General features: G+C 42.3%; 1 protein-coding gene across 4 annotated transcripts in view; it reads left to right on the forward strand.

Moving 5' to 3' along the window:
- Positions 1-21,492, forward strand: part of ZSWIM6 (zinc finger SWIM-type containing 6) — a 116,079-nt gene that overhangs the window by 14,410 nt on the left and 80,177 nt on the right. Inside the window, exon 1 of one of the 4 annotated variants that reach the window (XM_068665917.1) lies at positions 21,111-21,165. The exons of the other annotated variants lie outside the window; for them this stretch is intronic. Coding sequence (XP_068522018.1) covers positions 21,126-21,165 — 40 coding nt within the window. The 5' untranslated portion in view covers positions 21,111-21,125. Of the gene's footprint in view, positions 1-21,110; positions 21,166-21,492 lie in introns of those variants that run through there. 4 annotated transcript variants of the gene reach the window in all.

The following is a 21,492-nucleotide window of genomic DNA, read 5'->3' on the forward strand; positions in this document are numbered from 1 at the left end:
TGGGATAGGATGCTTTTGCTTTCTCAACTGCTCGCACTGGGGGAGATAAAAGCTTACTCCTGGCTCGCTTTCAACAGTAGCCTGTTTCAATGTGTAAGGATTGATCTGGGTTGCTAACTTCCTGGAGCTCTCCTATGGATCTGCCTGGAGGATTGTGGCTGTCAGATCCTTTAAGGCATGCATGAGTGAGAGACTTGGTACTGAAGTTTTACTCAGTTTGTGCAGCGTACTTTGCCGTTCCTGGTTGTCTCCTGCTGGAAAGAAGCCTGCGTGACCTCCAGCCCTTACTGAAGTGCCTTGTTTCCTCCCTAGCCTCCGCAGGTGGTGGTTGTCATTAACGTACATATTTACCCAGGCTCCTAAACTAAATATTTTCTCATTCGAGAAAGGTGAAGTTACCCAGTCTGTTATCTTTCCTGATTCATTCCTATCCTGCTAACACTCTTGTAATGTTAGATGGCTCCTTTCTGTCAAGTCATATTTTAGGCTGTTGGTGGGTGTTTAACATGATACTTTAGTGAGATGAACATGATTTACACAAGCCAGGTTTCTTAAAGAAGTACCAGCTTGAACTCATGTCTACCTAGAGAACGAAGAGCAGTCAAGTGTATCAGTCCTTCAGTTTTCATAATAAATGAGTTTGGTTTTGCAGTTGCTGTCCTTTTAACCCTTCCACCGCTACCCCTACTTCCTCTTTGCTATTTTGCAGACAAATACAATCAAGGAAAGCTGCGTGTTCAGAACTACAGTACTGAACTATACAAAGCGCTGTTGCTCACGTGAAGCTAACAAATAGGAAAAAGAGCAGTCCCATGAGTAATGCAAGAGGCTCTTTAAACAGTCATATAAAACAAAAACGTTTGGTTTTGAAGCTCGGCTAAGCTATATTCAGTGTAAGAAGTGCTATCCCAGCAAGGATGAAGGGCTTACAGGACTTGAGTGGGATAAGAAAAGAGAAGCACTGTTTGTAGGCTTCATCTGTCTTCATGAAATTCTTAAGTTAATTCATCTTTTGTGGCTGGATGTGTCTACTTCTTCAGTATATTTATGCAAATTCCAGATGGTGCCACAGATCTGGGTTAGTCTAGAAAAGGTACTTAAAGTCATATAACTAACTATGTTTTGATTTTAATCTGGAGAAGAGATCTTTGCCTCAGCAAGACAGCATTATTTTGTTGGAAAGGCATTTAAAATGATGCTAACAACGTAGGATTTTGTGTGCTATAGGTGAGCAAGCCTCCTCAAACCTGCCAAACTTACAGCTCTGTGAGATTGATGCTTCTCTGTGGAAGCTCATGGTAGATGTTCTCGTTGCAATTCTGGATTGAGTAGACAGCAGAAGAACATCACAAAAAAAAAAAAAGGAAACCTAAGGGGTTCTACCAACTTCTTTGTGTACAGATTTGCTCACAAGCTCAGAATTTTGCAAAACTGGTTCAGGAATCTTGACTTATACTTAGCAACCTTGCCAAAGCCATCCAGAAGCATTACATAAATACCTTCATACCAGCTGAAGGTGAGAATGCTGCCTATGGGTGCATGGCCAGAAGCTGCTACGTGTCAGCTGATTGCTGTAATTTCCCTTCTTTGGACCTTTATTTTGCACCTTCCTGAAAGACAGCTGACCACTTGGCACCAACAGGTAAAGTGTGCTGTGTATTACTTTCCAGTCCCTGTTGAGAGACTGTCCACAGGGCAATTTCCTCAGAGCAATGAATGTGCTACTGGCCATGCCTCTGCATAGTTCTTGTTGCTGTGTAAGTGTGAAGCTCTACAAGGTTGTTCAGCCTAGCAGAGAAGTCTAAGGCAATGCTTGGATTTTAAATTTTGGAGATACAAGGAAGAGGTCCTACAGGGTTTAGATAACTGATACTGCTGCAATTGTTCATGTAGTTTTGTCTACAATTGTTCTATTTGAATTCAGGCCAGAGAGCTCCTGTCAATTACTCTTTGCAGCTGGCAGGTTTATTTTTTCCATCAGTCCCTTCAAATGTATCCATCTTTAAAGATGAAAAGAGTGTGTGCAAACTAGGAGCGGGCACTTGTGAAATTACTTTCACCATGAATTTTCTGCTCAATGCATTCCAGAAGGACTTAAAGTGATTTGATGAGCTTCCATCAAGCTGAAGCATTGCAGAATCAGGGTGTAAGTATTGGATCTGTTTTATCTTCGAATGTTTGGGCAGAAGGAACAGACACAAAATTGACCATCCTGAATTGCTAAGAGGTGCACATTGGTAGTGTCTTTTCAAAAATACTTCTATACCAGGTAATAAAGCAAAAATGTGTTTTGTGTATAACAGTTGAAATGTTGGCTACTGGGAAGTCTCATAAGCCTCTTGCTCAAATTGTCTATATGAAGCTTCCTTCTAGATAGGAGTGGCTTGTCTTGATTTAGACCATCAGTTTTGGAAAATGCCAGCTTCCGTAAAAGAAGGAAAAGTTTGCATTGGATTATGAATTATGGCAAATATCCAGGTCCACCCAGAAATTCTCATTGAGTTTCATGATGTGTTTCCTCCTCTTCCTTTTTCCTGCACACCGTGTAGATAGAAGTGGCAAGAAGAAAAGACAAAGGCAAAACCGAATCCCATGGTGTTTTTTATGAAGATACCACTAAACTCACAGAAGCAGTTGAGAGTTACAGCTTCTGCTTGGAAGCAGAATAAGAGATTGACCTCATTAGATACAATGTTTATGAATCCTTTCACTTGTAATTGCTGAAAACTTGAAACACTGCAAACTTTCAAAATATATTTTCATATTCTTGTTACTCTTAATACAGTTTGGCACATTTTGATTAACCTTGCGTACATCTGATGTATGTGGAGAGTAAGCAGAACTCAAAAGAGAGGCCTCAGTTGAAAGCTAAAATAGTTTTATTCAACATGGTCATTTAGGAAAAAATGTATTTTCTCAGAAAATGGGATAAAGTGTGCATGTGCTCTGTCATGGTCATCATTTGAAGTTTGTGATGCTGGAAATAAAATATAAACCAGTGAACTGCACCTTAACTTACAACTATTGTAGAGTGAAAAATGGCGAGTGAAGGAAATCTGACTTTTTACCAGTTCACTGAAAGTTATGTAATTCTTCAGCATGCCTGGAAAGGTAGGAAAACTTTTTTCATCTGTTGACAGCATTTACATTGATACCAGCCCAACTAGCCTTTTGCTTAACACAGGAACAGAACCTGTAGGAAAACCTTCATTAACCCTCTGCTGCTGATGACTGTTTCTTCTCTTGCTATTGCTTTTGCATTTCACGTTAGCACTTAGCAGGGGGGTAGGCTATTTTTGGCACTCTGGGTTAATTATGTTTATCATTCTGTACACACAGACTAATTTTGAAGGCTTTCACAAAATAGGTGTGGGTGGCTGAGAAAAATCTTTCAGAATATATGGAAATGCTTATGTGTTTTGAAGACTTTCTGCCATGGTAAACACAAACTGCTTGCCAGATTTCATTTTCTGTTGGTAGTAATAGGTATTCCGTACATCCACAGCTGTTTCTGCGGACAGCTGACAAAAGCTCAGGCTTTCAGGGTAAGGTGAGCTGGCCTCTGGCTGAAACAAAGACCTGTGGTGGGTGGGGGGCTCTTTTCTTGAGAAGCACAAGTGTAAAGGCAGCTGGCAGCGTAAGTGCAAATCAGAAACATCTTTGGAAACTTAATGCCTCCCAATTGTGGTGTTACTTGAGGTGCAAGGATGTATTTTTATACTATTGTCTTTGAAGAATGTTAATATTTAGCAAATAAAACTCTGCAGCTGCTTTTTGGTTTGCAGAATGCTGCAGTGCACAGAATAATTCAGTTAAAGCACAGGGAAGGAAGTGCTTGCACAAGTGGTGTGATTTGTCTTGTGGTGGTGGTGGGGGTTGCTGGGGTTAAACCAGATTAAATAAATAAACCCTGTAGGTCTTGGAGCTCTTGGGTTTTCCTGAATCTGGCATTTTGTGGGAGTGTTTTGGAAATAGTCATTTAAAATAAGCAACCCCTGATGTTTGTAAACCGGTATCTTGATGTGCTTGCTTTTGTAATACTCTTTCCACAGCCATGGTACCTCTTACTTTGCATATGGGTTATTACTTAGATAACCTTAAAGGAATGCTACTCATCTCCCCTCTATTTTTTCTTTGTATCTAAATCATTACCACAAACCCTTGATCTGCTCTGTGACTGTGTTAACTCTGGAGTTGTTTGTTTATCCTGCCATTTAACCATGTATCTTGGCAGCATTGCTGAGGGAGAACTTTCTGAAAGAGAAATGCATGTGTTCTGCTGAGGAGGGTAACCACTGAAGAACTTGAGTGCAACAGCATGATAATAAGAAAGCAGCCCAATTTCACTGCATGGGGTAAATGACGTATAGAAAGTAAACTCTTGCACAAATGGAATGAGGCAGTGTTGCAAAATTCAGCTTGTTCATTTGCTGAGAGAAAATTTGTTCATTTGCTTTGTGTTGATGAGCAAAACAAGAAAGATTTCTATTACAACCTTCAGTAACTGCCAAACAGATGTGTTTTATCTCAGTTTATAAACTGTCAGGAATCTACTAGTCTAAAAACAACAATAGAAAATGTATTTTTAATTTACAGAATATTTACAGTATACTGTACTACTGCTTCTAAAATGTGTGCTATTGAATACTTTGGGAGGCTTCCCAGAGGCAAGAGCTATGAACCTAGCTGAATTGTATGCTCTCAGATAGAATAACATTAGTTCAACTTTTCTTTTGGAACTTAAGTGATACTGAATATTGAAAAAAAAAGTATATAAATTCACCAATTAGGGAAAGTTGTGATAGTAGATTGATGTACGTTTTTTATGCTGTTTGGTTCTATGCCAGTCTAAATCTTGGAAAACAATGCAGTTTTGTCTTGCGTGTAGTAGGCATTGAGCTTAGTTACAGCAGCGCTGAGCACGCAGGCTGCTTTTGCAGAGGATAAGATGCAATGTGTTCATTGAACAATAGAAAGCAATTTAAAATTGGTTACAGTCACTTTTCTCCTAAGCTCTTTACACTGTTTTTAAATTACTCTGCATTGCAATTATTCATCTATATTGTCCATGAAGAGCGAGAGATTGTCACAGTCTAGAATTCTTTTCTTAAAGGGCATATTGCGTATTTAAAAACTGAGTTAGAACAGTTCACTGACTTACGCATAAGGTTATCAAAACACAGCATGCTCAACACGAAAAGATACAGTGAATTATACCGTTCAAAATGTTCTGCGTTGGAGAGAAAGTTGAGCTAAGTCTAACATCAAGAGATCACGGGCAGCAATCATTCTGTTTGCCTCACCAAGCCTTAAATGACTTATCTCTATTGAAGTCTTGACACTTTAATTTTTACTTTTTTATTTTTTAAAATCTTGACAGTGGTAAGAGTAATATTACTGGAGCTCAAAGTTACTTGGGCATCGCTTTGGCTTGATACTGACATCAACATGCTCTTCTTTCTGCTCTTCTAGCCCTCCCAATACTGTTCTTGACCTGTTGCAAATGAAGTCTCATCTATGACCTTTGTTAGCTTTTTTTTTTTTCCTTATGTCATTAGAAACTTGGTTGGATTATTTTAGTTTGTGGTAACGAAACAGTAAGAAAAATAACTGATCTATTACAGGATTTTGGAACTTCATATAAAGTTCAGAGTCATTTTCAAGGGTCATCTGCAGATCGTGGTTCAGCCTGTGAAGAGTTGTATGTAAGAAAGACTAAATATCACAGTTTGATTTTTCTTTGTAGTTTTAGACCCTGATTGCCTTCACAGAAAGGTGGGTGTGGGTTATGCTGAGAAGACCTGTATCTGCATTGTATGCCATTGGTCATTTCTGGTGCTAACTAGCTTTGGTTATATCTGCAACTGAAGAACACGTTCTCTGGTGCTGCTAATGGGCCTTCAGCTGAGTTTACATCAATTGCACGTTCTCTGAGGCATATACTGCTAATGTGGAACCCACTGAAAACCAACTGATTGCAGAGCTTAAACCTAATTTTCACTGAAAGCAGAAACCCTTGGAGTCAGATTTATTGAGTACTTTATACCTAAATCTGCGGACAAGTGTATAGCTCAACAGTAGTTGTGTGGCTAATCACTTAGCGCATGTTTGTATTTGTTGGCACTAAAACGTCTTTATAAAAAAAAATCCTCACTGGTTTCTTTCAAGAAATAATTGTTCCATGAAGAATGAACTTTAACAAGAGATTTTTAAACAAAAACAACTCTGCCCCTTTTTAGCTTTTCAGGTCTTTAAGGAGGCATTAACCACTTTTGATGATGAGTTTGCTGGCAGCTGAACTTAAGCTTTAGAATTTTTGGACTGTTATCAATACAGTTTAGGCCTATTGTTCTTCATTTATTTATTTTTAGTGATGACTGAGAGTTGACACTCTTCAGTCTGGATTTTTAGCAGAGTTGATCCTGGGAGAAAACTTGTTTATTTTGGGGACTTTTACCACTCTGTCAAGGCTGAAGAATATTGGCAGGCATACTTATGAAACTGATGATGGCATTACATACACAGGAGGAAAAAAAAAAAGTTTCTTTAGGTTTAGGAAGAATCTTGTTTGTTTCAGTTTATCTTGTCCCTGGGAACTGCTGGAAAGAGTCTGGCTTCATCCTCTTTTGCACCCTTCCTTCAGGTATTTATAGACATTGAGATCTCCCCTGAACCTCCTCTTGTCCAGGCTGAACGCTCGTTCGTGGCTTTCCCTGTATGAGACAGGCCTTGCTGAGAGATCTTGACAAATCAGAGGTGCAGTGTAGTTATAGCAAACAACTGCTGGGGCTGAGATCTTCTTGCACTTGGACCCAAGGTACCTTTAAAAAGCATTTTACTGCGTTTGAACTGTGGTGTGCATCACTTCAGTTAGTGAGGAGTCTTTAAAACAAAACAATCACACAAAAATACAACAAAAACTTTGATTCCTTTATTCCTTACATTTATTCAACTTCAATTTGGGAAGGGGGAGAACTGTTTGAGCAGGAAGAAAATATGTAAAATGCTAGGCATGTTCTTAATGCAGCTGCAGATACCATGGTGATAGCTGCAAACAATGCTCACGTGTTGAATGCTGAAAAAAAGTTCTGCTCTGTTCAAGAGTGCAAGTCCCACTCACTTCTTCAAACTGTAGTTCTCAGTGGATTATGATTTAGTAAAAATTTGCTTTTCTGAACCTGGAAGTTGAAGGTAGCTAGTGATGATTCTGGCTGAAAGTAGAATATAAATTATTTGCTTATAAGTATCCTTCCAACGTTGTTAATGAATGACCACTTGCACTTGTTTGTCAGGTTTTACGTTTTTTTTTTTTTTTTTGCTTTATTGGTATTTTCTCCTAATGGAAGTGAAGAGGTTTAGCTTTAGAAGCTTCTAATTATTTTTCAACCAACAATCAAAAGAGAACAGGTTAACTTGTAGTTTAGTTTCAGACTAGCCTTAATCCCAGAGGGCAGTGAAATAAAAACACTTGCTTAAATTAAAAAGCAATCACAACTCCTCAATTGTCCTGCCTTTGTAGTTGGAACAATTCTGTTCATCTCTTTGAGAAAGAGGGAGTAGTTGTAAAGCTTGAATTTACAACACTGGCTTTAATACTAATACATGAGTGGGTGGGGTTGGAATTGATGCTGCTTTTATTTGGGAGGAGCTACAGAATGACTTCATTAATTGTGCGTTTTCCCTGTTATTGTACTGTTTGTTAACCAGCCCGTTTGTCATGGTTGTTTCTACAATTTGCTTGGATTTCTGTTTAACAGAACTTGATTGCAGGTGACCCACTTGCTGCTTTGTTTCTCACAGACAAAGTTGGGGTTTTTGTTTGCGGTTCAATTTGGAGGCTAATTGCCAAATGGAATGGTAGACAGCTGATCCATGCTCCCATCTGCTCTCCCTTTCATACTGTTTTAGAAGCTGATTGTATTGGCAGAAGCTTTTTTTAAGTATCTCCAGGTATCACCAGAGGTATTTAAATAATAGTAATTATTTTAAAGAAAAGGGAAGAAAGGGTACCACATTTTTAACTGTTTTTTCCTAAATTTTACATATAGGATCCATGATTGTTTGTTGTCGTCATGATCAGCAACTTTGTTCTCTTTGTGTTTGGATTACAGTTGAGAAATGCAGTTTGGCTGTAGTTTAAATAGAAGGCTGGCATGTGGATGGATGGAAGACAGGAAAGTAGGTAATAAAATAGATGTACAGATGCTACTTTGCAGTCAGAGTTCTGGCCCTCACTCTCAGTGAACTTGTGTGCTATTTTCAGTTTAGGCATTTATTTCCTGTTCTGTAGTAGAAAGAGGAATGTAATATCATAGGTCCAGTCTTTTCTCTCGTAACCTTTACTGTAATCAGTACTGCAGTGGTATGCAAACATTTGCCATATAATAACAGTTTCTTAGATTCTAATGTTACCTGTTAGAATCTAAGGTATTTAGATGGTCATAAATACATACATTGGATGTGATGTATTTTTAGCACTCCTTGGAAAACAAATAGCAATTTGCCAGTATTGGGAATGCTAACATGTTGGAAAGAAGCAAATAACACAAGTTGTGTACAACTGAGTTTATCATTAATTACTGTCATTGTGCTGGAGCAAGCCTCCAGTTACAAATCTAGTTTTCCGTGTGCTAGGTACTGTGGAAGTACAAAAGAAGGCAATTCTGGCTATGTAAAGTTTACGGTCAAAGAAAAAAGATAGTTATATAAAAACTGGATGTAGTAAGAGTTTCTTGCTTGTATGAAGTCGCATGGACAGACAACTTGCCTGATTGCCATTAGTTTTCTGGGAGAGTGTAACAGAAGAGGGTTTGAAACACATGTAGTGGTCCAGCTTTATAAACATTTGCAGGCTATTTCTCCAAATTCAAACAAAAAGAAGAAAGCATGAAAATGTTATTTATGCAAGTGAGCAATGTGTTTTTTGACTCAACTCCAGTTCGTATGCTCAGCTGGTATTTCAGAACTGTGCTACCTTTGCAAATTGTCATGTTCTAAAATGGTCCTCCTTTGGGGCAGTTTAGGCAAAATTCCCAGAGACCTCCTCTGCACCCTCCTCCTTCCACTTCTTTTGTTCCTGTGAAGATCTGCTTTCTTTGAACAATTGGTGGAAAACCTCAAGTATTTTCAGCAATTACCTCTGGATGTGTAAGGGTGAAGTCATAGCCACAGCCTAATTGTCAAGTACTCACTTGTTGGATATATTCATTTAGGTGGACTTAACTTTACTTGGAATCTGTTAAGCTTTAGCCTTCCTGCATACTCTTGAAGACATCTTGTAGCAGATGGAGATAAGCATGCAGAAAGTTCATGGTAGGGATTAAATGGCTGTCTCTGTTTTGATTGGAATGCAAGGCAGAAATATTGCTATTGCTTTTGGGATGATGTTAAAAAAAAAAAAAAAAAAAGCTGTTTTGGAAAAAGAGTTGATCCTGAATGTAATAAAAGATTTCATGGTAATTGAATGTAAGTTCACATATTGTGTAACAGATAATTGAAAATGTACTAGTAGGTAAAAATTTAAAATGTTTAGAATTATGCAAAACACAGGGAAATATCTCAAGTACAGCCTGAAGACTCATAGTTATTACATTAGTGACAAGTAACCTACTGGATGCTTGTTCGTTCACATTACCTCCATGCCAGGAATGTACTTAGAGAAGTATTTGTTTTGCCAGTTTCATCCCCACTAAAATTTTGCCTTGCGTCTTGCCTAAAGTTAGGTTCTTCATAACAATAATTACTTAGGGAGAATTCTGTATTTTACATGTCGACAGTGAAATGACACATTATTGGAACTTAGGGACTGAGAAGCATGTTAACAGGGTTTGAATTTAAACATCTAACCACAGGAGACAAATAGATGATTTCAGTCCAAAAGGCAAAGTTGTTTGGCTCTAAACAACTTGGTTTGGCAGGGATGTTGGTACAAAGATGTGGGTAGTTTTTTGTTTAGTTGCTGGCTTTTTTTCTTGACGGGGCAATTGACACCTAAAAAAAATAAATCATCTTGGCCCCTTATGTTCATATCCTTTGCCTCTGCAGTTCATTATCATGGTTACTGGAGAGCAGTGCCTGTGAAGAGGATATCTGTCTTGTTTGGCCTTGTCTTGCTGTTCCAGACCTGGTTCAAGGCCTGGTGTTTCATTCTCTGAGCTTTTATGGACTTGTGTCCTTCCCTTAAACGCTGTGATCTTGTCTGACCCTCCTTTGCCCTCTCTGACCTATGACCTTCTCTGATTTACTTGGATTTTCTGACTTGTTCTTTTCTCTGACCTGCTCTTTTGCTTTTTCTGGTATCTTATTTCTATCCTCTTCTCATCTGTCCTTCGCTGCCCTTTTTCTTTGATAGTCTCTTCTCTGACTTTCTTTTTACCCATGTTGCCACCCATTCCCCTCTACTATATCCATATTCTTTAACCTACTTTTCTTTGAACTTGTAGTGCTGTATCTGACCTTCTCTATGACCCTCTTTGACCTTTTCTTGAATCTTTTCTGACCTTATCCTGCTCTCTGACCTTCACTGTTTTTTTCCCCTCTGCTTTTCTCTTCTCTGGCTTTATTTTTCTGCCATGTTTTCTTACATTCTCTCACCTCTTCTTCTCTGGCCTTCTCTTCCTTTGCTTTTTCTGACCTATTTTCTCTAATTCTGTATTTAATCTTCAGAGTGAGCTAACAGAAGCAGCCTACAGATGCAGCAGATAGCACAGCAGTCTCGGGTTCTGCTTTGGAAACTTCAAGACCTCATGGGGACAAGGGCCAGGAACAGTGGGGGGATGCCTGGCAACCCTCTGAGAAATTTGAGGGTGCACACTCTCAGGCAAGGATAAAGTAAGCAGAGACATAATGGTGTGGGCCCAAGGAAAGCTCTAGCAGCTTCTAATGAGTGTAATTAATTGCCCTTGACTGAGGGTGCCTGGAGCTTTTGTTATAGCTGCACCCCTTTAACTGCTGCCTGGGAGAGGCCTTTATAAAAGCACTGTCCAGAGCAAAACCAACAGAGGCAGAAGTCTGTGCAGCAGTTTCTCCAGAAGGGCATTAGGGGATCTTTTACAAGGGGTCCCACAGTTGAATCTGGCACAGTAAGTCATGGTTACGGTGGTGACGTGCCACATGTGTTTTAGCAGCAGATGATTGAACAGCCCTCCTTGCTAGGGTGTAGGCATAGATGCAGACAGAGCTTCAGATGGCAGGTGCAGCCCTCCGGGTCCCTGGCTGCAGAGTACTTGGGGCCTCTGAGGCCAGGAGAGGAGGCTCCCTGTCCTGCAGGAGGTGTCCTACTGCAGAACTGCTCCAGCTGCAGGAAAGAGCTATCAGTGTTGAGGTAAGTGTGAGAAAGTGAAGGGTGGAACTGGTGACTTCTGGCACTGAGAGGAAGGCTCCTACACCACTGGAGAGCTTGCAGCTGTAAAGTAGGCTTACCATGCTCAGAGCTGGAGGAGGAAGAATTGGCAAGTCACTAGTGGGTGGCACCATGCTGTGATGAGCAGAGGCACCCTTCTGTCAGCCTGATTTATCAGCTAGGGTGGGAGGTTTGCTGCCCGCCCAGAGGCCCATGTTGTGGAGGCATTGCTGACCTGGTATAGCCAACCCTCTGAGCACTACCCATTTTCTCTTATTCTGTGTGTACATAAATGATACTGATAGGGCAAACCTGCACAGTACCAAAACTGGCTGGGGCAGCAGTCAAAGGACCAGGGACCCAGGTGGTGTTCTCAGTCCTGCTGGTAAGGGGATGGGGAAGGGTGTGAGGAGGGCACTGGTAGCTCTGCAGCCAGTTATTGGCTTGTACTGGTGTTGGCAATGGGGTTCTGGGTTTTATGACCATGGCACCGTCTTTGCAGATCCCTGTGTGTGGGGAGAAATGGGATCCACTTCTCTAACCAGGGCGAAGATATTTTTGCCAGTGGGATATCTAACCTCATAAGCAAGGATGGACAAAACATTAAATGGACGTGGACAGGAAAGGGAGAAGGTAAGCATCCTCCCTGTGAGAGAGCGATGGACAGGGCTGCTGAGCAAACACTTTCTACAACCCAGCATGCTCAGGTGCTCCTCTTAAATATCTGCACACTAATGCACACAGTAAAGGGAATTAACAAGATGAGGTAGAGATGTGCATGTGGTTGCAGGGCTGTAGTCTCGTTGGGATCATGGAGATGTGGCGGGAATGGCTGCAGTGATGAGTGTTGTGATGGAGGGCTGCAGGCTCTTCAGGAAGGACAGGGTGGGAGGACAAGAAGGGGGTGTTCTCTGCTGTCAGAGGACCTGGAGGTGCACCTAGAGGATGGGTGAGGATGTGTGTATTGGTTAGGATTAAAGGGAGGACTAGTGACATGCTGGGGTTCTGATACAGGCCACCTGGCCAGGGAGAACAAGCAGGTGAGGCCCTCTGCAGTTAAGCAGGAGCAGCCTCAATTTCACAGGCCCTGGTCCTCACAGGCGGCTTCAACCACCCTGATATCTGTTAGAGGGACAGCACAGCAGGGCATAAGCAATCCACGAGGTTCCTGAAATTTGCTGCTGTTGAATTCCTCCTTCAGAGGCACTCTGCTGGACCTCATACTCAGCCAGTCCTTGTGTCACTAAGCAGCAGGCTGGGTAACCTGTCTTGCCTAAAATTTTTTGGAAGATGAAATAGAGCTGTGTGAGGTTCAGGCTGTGGTGAGCAGATGTGGTGTGGTTTTGACAGAATGGAGACCTGTCTCTTCTTCAGTGGCTTTAGGCTGAGCTGTTGTTTTGCCCAGAGATTAGACCATGTTATGTAAGGCAACTAGGATGAAGCCGTATTTCTTCCCAGTGCTCTCATTCCATGCAGGGCTAGTGAAGCAACAGGAGAAGCTGGCCTGCAAATTTATCAGTGGCATCTACCTAAGACTTGTTTTCTGCAAAGTGTTGACTTGCTTAAAAAACTGCTGGTTTTTTCTATTCATATCTCCTTTTTCCTCAGCCCATTTCATTGGACAGAGAAGTGACACACTTTTCCTGGCCAGCACCATCCTGGAGAGAGAAGATAATGTATCTTTGTTAGAAAAGTATTTTCTAGCTCAGAAGTAGACATTGCCCCAACTAAACTGGTGAGAGAGGTTAGTTAAATACTTTTTCATCTGTATTCCATTCTTGTCTTCACCTTCTACGGTAACTTCTGAGGTTATTGCTTCCATCAGAAGTCAGTGCTTCATTGGAACATGGGACAGTAAATTCTCAGTAGGGGGCTTGGCATGGCTTTGGTTTACAGATCGTAGTTCATGCCCTTGCATGATGATTGAACATAGTATCAGGTTTTCAGATAAAATCTGAGATAACCACCAGTCAGTTGCCTAATTAAGATCTGAAGGTCTGTTCTTTGAAAAGATAACTATAAAAGGTTACATACCCTGAAATAACACCAATGAAATAAAAGGGCTTGAAGTATTGAATTTTATCACAGCTCAGTCCTTGACAAATTTAGGAGCAATGAGGGATGCTTTTTGTGTCTGCATTTCTGTGTTGCTAAACTCTTTTATATCAGAACTTTAGGAGACTTTTCTCCAACAAAGTTGACCATTCTGTGGAAATAGGTACTCCTTGGAGACAATTTTCTTCCCTAAAGATCTTTGCATAACATGAATTATGCAGGGCTGGACTGGTTTCTGCATTTATGTTTTGCAAGTCTAGCTTCTATCATTCTGGTGTTGTGAAGTTTCCAGGAGGATAGTAAGAGGTTCAGTGGCTGCTAATCTGCTTTGACCTTCACCCTTACCTTCTTAGAGACTGACTCTCTTACAAAGGCAGTCCGAGTTGAACTGCCTGGGACCTCAGTTCTGTTGTTGCTATGTTTTATTTAAGACGGTCCTCAGGTGGTGTTGGTGGGGATTATGCACTCTATTGCTGCAGACAATCTTTTAATAAGTCAAGATACAAATGAACCCCCCCCACCTGGTGTTCAGTAAATAAAATTAGAGCCTGTAAGTTTTGTTATGAACTGTTAGCATTACTGCTGTAGGCGGTGTTGTTGCTATGATTTTTAAACATCCTGCAAATTTGGCTTTTTACTAGTCTTAACTTTTTTTTTCCTGTGATGGTAGCTTTTCTTGGATGATAAATATGATATTACCCATTTTTTGGCATTTGTTGGGGTAGCTTTGAGTCACTAATGCCTCTTAATTTTGCCCTTTTGCAGTTACACTGTAGTGTTTTGATGTACTTGGCAATCTTATTTGTTCACTTTATTTTGGTTTGCCTCAGCAATATTAAAGTTTTAACTCTTCTCTCTTTTTGTGCAAGGTGGGAATTTTCCCATTTTTTTTCAGATCAATTAAAATGTAAATAATCAGAGGTGGTTCCTGAGAGGAATCAGTATTGAATAGATACTTGGCTAGTGGCTTATGAAATATGCTTATTTTAAGTGTCTGAATATTCCTCTTTGCATGATGGTTTCTGCTGCCAGATACATAATTCTAACAACTGTACTGCTGAAGCATCCTAATGTGTTGCCATGCATTTTTATTTGTCATTTGAACCCTGTGGTGACACTCCTTCAGATGCTAGACTTGAAGTTCTAATTAGCTGATGATGCTTTGTTGTAGACAATAGTATTTTATTATGAATGTATACTGTAGGCAGAAAGTACAACAAAGGCTGTAGTTTGAACTAGAACAGCTCTCTGTAAAGGTTGGTAATATTAGGTTGGAGTTTACTGTAGTGTCCTTCATGCCTCTTCTTGCAGGGGCTTGACATTTCAAGAGAACACGTTTAACCCATGGTAAGGGTTTGCAAAGCCATCGTGAGAACGAGACTAGCAATGTATACCCTGAAACAAGTCATACTGAAACACAGAAGTTGGAACATGATGTCTTTTACTTAAAATTGCATGGGTACAGTTACGTGTATGCAGAGTGCTTGTGAAAGTTTCAGACTGCTTCATGAACATTTACGTTGTGGTGGCTTATTAACTGTAGTAGTGCTGAGAATAATGAAGCTAAGGGGCTGATTTTCAAGTCAGATCAACAACTGATGTATCTGGGTTCTGTTTTTCCTTTGTAATAGTCTCAAGTACACTGGAGGCACTGCTGTGTGTCAGTGAACGCTTGTGTGGAAACTTGCATTTTTGATTCAGCAAGTTTGACTTTGAAATATAAATTCTAAATTGGTAAGAACCTTTTAAAGTAGTTCTGAAGATAGGCTAAAGTTTTGCAAATATGTTTTACCATGTGCTGTGGCCAGTGGGAGAACTCGGTACATACTTATGTAGGACTTAGGCTGTGGTTTCGCATACATTTCTTGCCGCCAGTATGTGCTGAAGCTGCCCTCAGCTGCTTCTTTTGGTCTTTGCGCTACTCCTTTAGTTGTGCCAGCAGAAATAGGGCTTTTGTTTTGTGTGTGGCCTGGTGTGGTGTTGTGGAGTGTGGAACTTATCCAGTAAAAGATGGCTTAATACTATGTCTTTCCTCCTAGCTGGGTCTGTTCTCTGATTCAATTCCAGTAAGTTCAGAGGAGATTTGGTGAATCTAGAGAGGTCACATTATGGAGATGAGTGCCAGTGGCTGGTGCAGTATGCTGCAGCTCCTGCCTTTCCCCTGTTGTTGCAAGGAACACATGAAGCCATGCCTGTAGGTGTGTTAGCCTGAGGTGCTACGGATTTCACAATGCTAATCGTATTCCATTAATGGCTAATTTTTTAACCTTCTTTCTTCTAATCTGTGTTTATGCTAAGGCAGTAAATCTCTCTTCAAGGAGGAGGAGTGGGGAGGTACCCTTTCTGCCCAGCTCATCTAATTTCTCCTAACCAGCTCTTAAACTACATTAGGCATGGCTGTTAAAGAAATTACTCCCTCCTCTCCTCCACCCCAAAAAACAAGGGAAGGAGGGGGGTAATTACTATTGCAAGCCATCCAAAGTAAGGGGAGGAAGAAAAGTGCTTGAGAAGTGTCCTGTTTTCCCCTTACCTGGTTCCTTTAAGGGCTGGGTTATCTGATGCAGTTCTGCATGTTTTTTTTCTTTTTAAAAAAAGTCCATGTAATTTGCTCTCAGTAGACAAGCTTCTTCCTACTTCTGTCTTTGCCATTTGAAAAAGAGAATGTATACTGTCCTGCTTCCTGAAACACATACAGGTTGGCTGAGAAAAATAGGGGAGAATTGTTCCCTCTGCAGCACCATTCCTTTGCTGTAGAATCCGTGAAACAGCCTGGTCCTTAGCATCTTATCATTTTTAGCCCATATAAAACAGGCAGTATCTTGGCACTGAACTATCCGTTGTGGTAGAGGCTGTGTAGGTAAGTTAAGGCCATTTGAAACTTCCCCTTTTTTAGGCCTCCGATGAATGAAATACGGGTTTGCGGAGGCAAGAGCTAGATCTTTTTGAAAGTGCAGAGCTTGCAGGAGAAGTCCATGTCTTAGTGTGTATAAAGGAAATGCAAGAGTTCAGTTTGTTCTTAAATAGCACTTGTGAAGAGTTGCCAACTTTAAAGAAGCTGCAGTTTAGCACTGAAGTTTAAGAATAATTGCAAGGCTAGTAATTTATTTTTAACTGCAATAAAAATAAAGATGCTTATTGGTTATAAAAGCCACCTTAGTTTTTCTCTGAAATGGAAATTTTAACTGTATGATCTTCATGCTGAGCTGTCCTTTTGCTTCCCTTCACTTCCTTGTTCTTGCATTGGAGAAGTCTTCCCTGTCTGGATTTCCTGTTTCATACTCTCTATGTTTAAAAAAAAAAAAAAAAAAAAAAAGCTTTTTATAGCAATATTTTTTTCACTTTACAAAATCTGAATGATTTGTTTAGCTCATAAAGTTGTCATCTTTGCTTAGGTGAAGATGTTGTCCTTTGAAGGATTTCTTCATGGGTTGTGTATGCTGGTGCAGTACTTCCCCTTCATGCTTGCATTTACTCACCTGTGTTCCACTGCAGTGTTTTCTTTTATCTTGTTTGTGCTAGATCCTGTACAAACTCATCTTACCAGTCAGTCCTAGTTCTGAAAAGTTTATTCTTAAGTAACAATGCAAAAGGGTGTAGCAAAAAAGGGGAAGAGAGGATGAGGACAAAGATGTTAATGTGTGGTTTCACAGGCTAAACAGGTATAGCATGACATAATTGACTGAAATCTCCAAAAATTGTGATTAATTTATTTTAATATCAAAAGGCTTTAATGACAAATACTGTAGGAGATAATTTTGAAATTCCTTGGTTATTTGCCCTTTGTAATGCTTTTTAGGGGTTTGCAATTTTCAAACTGTCCTTTGCAGCTAAAATGGCAAGTTTAAGAACAGTCCAAAGGCTAAAAATTGGACATTTACAACTTCACTGTTTTTAAAACGAAGAAGCTCAATGGCAATTAGAAAACCCTAGGACACTTAATGTGATTATTCTAGCATTGCTTTAGAAGGATTTTATTCTGAGGACTATCAAGATAATCGTGATGCAGTTTAAGAACAGCAACACTGAAGTGACATTGTTTACACCAAGAGAGCTGCCTGAAATTTTCCTGAGGAAATGTCGCATACAAAGCGAAATCCAAATCTGAATTCTGTCCACTTCTACATTTAAAAGTAGTTGTTAATTTGAATCTTGTAACGCTCTGTAGTGTCTAAAAAGTGTACTAGAAGTTTTCCAACTTGTATTATAACAGCAAATGTAACTTAGGGGCATAACTAGCACAGCAGAAACTGGGAAGGCTTGTGGGGAGCTTTTCTTAATGGTTCATGCAAATAGCCAAAAATTAGAAACTTAGAACTAGAAGCACTGGGAACTCAATAACTGAAATCCCTTTAACACTGCTATGAGGTATCCAGTGGAAGATTTTAGTTTGTGGAATTTACATTGTTAGGAGTATTTCAGGAAGATTAATGACTGTAGACTTGTGAATTGTACTCTGTAATGATAGATCAGATAGATAAAGCAACAGATTCTTTCTAATCCAAGTATGTATCAAATGTAAAAGAAATAGTTTGCATGCTAAAAACGGAGAACAAATTTGTAAATGTCAAGAAAACTAAAAGTTATGGTCCCCACAGCAAGTATTGTCATCCCCTAATGTGCTCAAGTTTTTTGTGCCGCTGTATATGCTGATAAAATATCACCTTAAAATATGTATGTTGTGGCAGTTATAGTAGCTATGGGGAACTTTTATTCAAATCAGTGCTCTGGTGCTTTGAAGACATGGAACTGATTGACTCCATGCATTTAGATACTGGTGTCAGCTATGCATCCAGGTAAAAATGCTTTTACTTGCAGCAGTTAACTGTTCACTTTGTCCAGCTCACCACCAAATGCAATCTGCACAAGATTTATAAAACTGAACATGAAGGGAGCAGTAGGAATTGCTGGACTGATGGGCTGAGGTCAACTGCATGAAGTTCAACAAGGCCAAGTGCCGGGTCCTGCACCTGGGGCACAGTAACCCCAAGCAAAGCTACAGGCTGGGAGAGGAATGGTTGGAGAGCTGCCTGGAAGAGAAGGACCTGGGAGTGATGCTTGATAGTCAGCTGAATATGAGCCAGCAGTGTGCTCAGGTGGCCAAAAAGGCCAACAGCATCCTGGCTTGCATAAGAAGCAGTGTGGCCAGCAGGGCAAGGGAGGTCATCGTCCCCCTTTACTCGGCTCTGGTGAGGCCGCACCTCGAGTACTGTGTTCAGTTTTGGGCCCCTCACTACAAGAAGGACATTGAGGTGCTTGAGCGGGTCCAGAGAAGGGCGACGAAGCTGGTGAGGGGCCTGGAGAACAAGTCCTACGAGGAGCGGCTGAGGGAGCTGGGCTTGTTCAGCCTGGAGAAGAGGAGGCTCAGGGGCGACCTTATTGCTCTCTACAGGTACCTTAAAGGAGGCTGTAGCGAAGTGGGGGGTTGGCCTGTTCTCCCACGTGCCTGGTGGCAGGATGAGGGGGAATGGGCTAAAGTTGTGCCAGGGGAGTTTTAGGTTGGATATTAGGAAGAACTTCTTTACTGAAAGGGTTGTGAGGCATTGGAACAGGCTGCCCAGGGAGGTGGTGGAGTCACCATCCCTGGAAGTCTTTAAAAGACGTTTAGATGTAGAGCTTAGGGATATGGTTTAGTGGGGACTGTTAGCGTTAGGTTAGAGGTTGGACTCGATGATCTTGAGGTCTCTTCCAACCTAGAAATTCTGTGATTCTGTGTGATTCTGTGAATAGTAGGTATCGTTAGACTGTAAATCCTTCATGCTGTTGGTTAAAGTGACGTGTGTGTTGAGGTCTTACAACATTGTAAAGCTTCAGCTCTGAGGGCTGACAGCTGGAGCTTCTGCGCCTCCTAACAATGGTGGTTAAAACACGCTGGAAAAGGGAGGCTTTTTAGAGTGCGTATGTGGTACGGAAGGAGTGTGAGAGAAGAGACGTTCTTTCTTTGCCCCCATCCTACCTGTGCATACAACTTGAGAGCACAGCTTGGTGCTCTGGTATCTCTTCCAAATTAAAATGTGTGAGAACTTACTGTTTCAGAAATCATGTCTTTTTATTTGCCTGTAACTGTGCCTGGGTGGTGTCAGTTGAATGCTGGATGAGACAGCTATCTTTCTTTTTAAATGGGGAACCTACATATTTTCTGACTAAAATATGGACATCCATTTTTGGCAGCTTAGTTTGTCATTTAAAAAAAAGTAATTTGTGAAGTTGTGTCCTTACCAGCACTGTGCTTGCCCCTTTCCAGGAAGTGTGGAGACTTTATTTCTTTGGAGTTGGGTGTCTTATGTAGTAAATGGTAGTGGGGGAACAGCTGTGAAAACTAAATACCTGTAAAGTGTGCTCAGTCTTTTTGTGAAGAATTTCCTTTGACAGAGTTGCACGTTGCCAGCTGAATTAAAACTTTAATTTTACTGTGACGCTTCTCAAGAGTTTATTTACTTCGGGTTTGTAGTATCTGTAATCTTATGGTAGTGGTGTGATGCTGACAATTGAAATCATAAAACCTTACCAGAATAAAACAAAACCAGTTATTTCCTGGTAAGGAGCGGGAGAGGAGCCGCAGGAGCTGCGGGGCTCCCTGTGGCACCGTGGGGGATTCGCCGTCCTCGCCGCCTCACGGGGGGAGCCCTGGGGGCTTCAGGGTGGGAGCCCTGTGCTCGCCAGAGCAGCGAAACGAGGCGTGTAAGCGGCGTTTACACGACCTTCGGCCGTCCCCCTTCGTTTTTGAGGGGGAAATGGTTTGTGTGTGACAGCTCCCGGTGCCCTCGGGCGGGCCGTGCCCGGGGCGGGGCGGGGCGAGGCGGGGGTCCGGGGGTGGGGGGAGCCCGTCCCTGCCTCGCTGCCTCCCTCCGGCGTTATGCAAGCCGCTCGCCGGGAGGAAGCGCATTGCGAAGCGCTGAGCTCAGCCGCCTGGCCGCCCGCCAGCTCCCTCGCTTTCCTGGCGCACAGCTGAGGGCTTTCTAAGCTTCCCACCGGCGGCTCCGGCGGCACCGCCGAGGAATGCGGCCTCCCTCCCTCCCTCCCTCCCCCGCCAGCTGACGGCGGCGAGGGCGGTTCAGCCCGGGGACAGCCGCCATCATGGCGGCGGCGGCGCCGCCCAGCGACCGCCCCTCACGGGCAGCGGGGGCTCGGCCGGCACCGAGCCGCCCTGCGGGGCTGTCCCGGCGTGGTGGGAGCCTTCCACCGTGCCCTGTTGTCCAGAGGAGAGGCCGGCAGCGCTGCCTGGGGACGCGGGGGCTGCCCCGGGTGTGAGGAGGCACGCCCCGGTACGGCCCCGCTGGCAGCGCGTGTGTGGATGTCGGAGCCGTGCTCCGCGCTCTGTTATTTCTTCTCAGTGTCTCGGGACAAGTCTCGGCTCTAGAGGCTGCCCGGCTGCCTGGGCGCTTGCAGCTTCTGTGAAGCCGCTCCTTTTCTTTTCTAACCCGGTTTTGTAACTCGGTTTTATCTTTCCGTGTTGCTTCGCGTCTTCGCTGACAGACCCACCACACTGCCCTGTATCCCCTGGCAGCCAGCACACAGCTCTGCATAGGGCTCACACAGAGCGAGCACCCCGGTCCTGCTGTGTCGTGCAGTCTCAGTGTAACCACAGGCACATCGTGGCACTGAGTGCTGCGGAGGAGGAGGGGGGACGGGAAGCAGCCCAAGCGAAGCTCCCTGCTCGTTGTTCTCCCGCTTCCTCTCCTGCCAACGAGCTGCAGATGTAGGTGGCATCAGCAGAGAGCTGCCCGTTTGGATGAATAACCAGGAGGAACAGGGAGATCAGCAGAAGGGAGGTGAGCTTTGAAACTGCTACAGAGGAAATCTTGTTTGTGCAAGGCAGGACTGGTTGGTGAAATTCACTGGCAGAGGGTGTCGGGGCCAAGTCGTAGCAGAGCCAGAAAAGACCAGATGTACTGGTATGGAAAACACCTCTTAAAAATGACGTTTGAGAGGTAACCTAGTCAGCGGTTGGGGCTTTAGGAGTCAGAAGAGGTGAATTTCTTCTGTACCGCTGTGGTGCTGTATGCCTCTGGGTGAGTCACTCTGCTTGTGTGTTGCTTTCTCCACTGTCCTTTTCCTGTCTTGTCTGTTGGAGATTATTATTAAATTTCATGACTGCT

This window comes from Anas acuta, chromosome Z, assembly GCF_963932015.1.
Source record: "Anas acuta chromosome Z, bAnaAcu1.1, whole genome shotgun sequence".
Classification (NCBI taxonomy): Eukaryota; Metazoa; Chordata; class Aves; order Anseriformes; family Anatidae; genus Anas; species Anas acuta.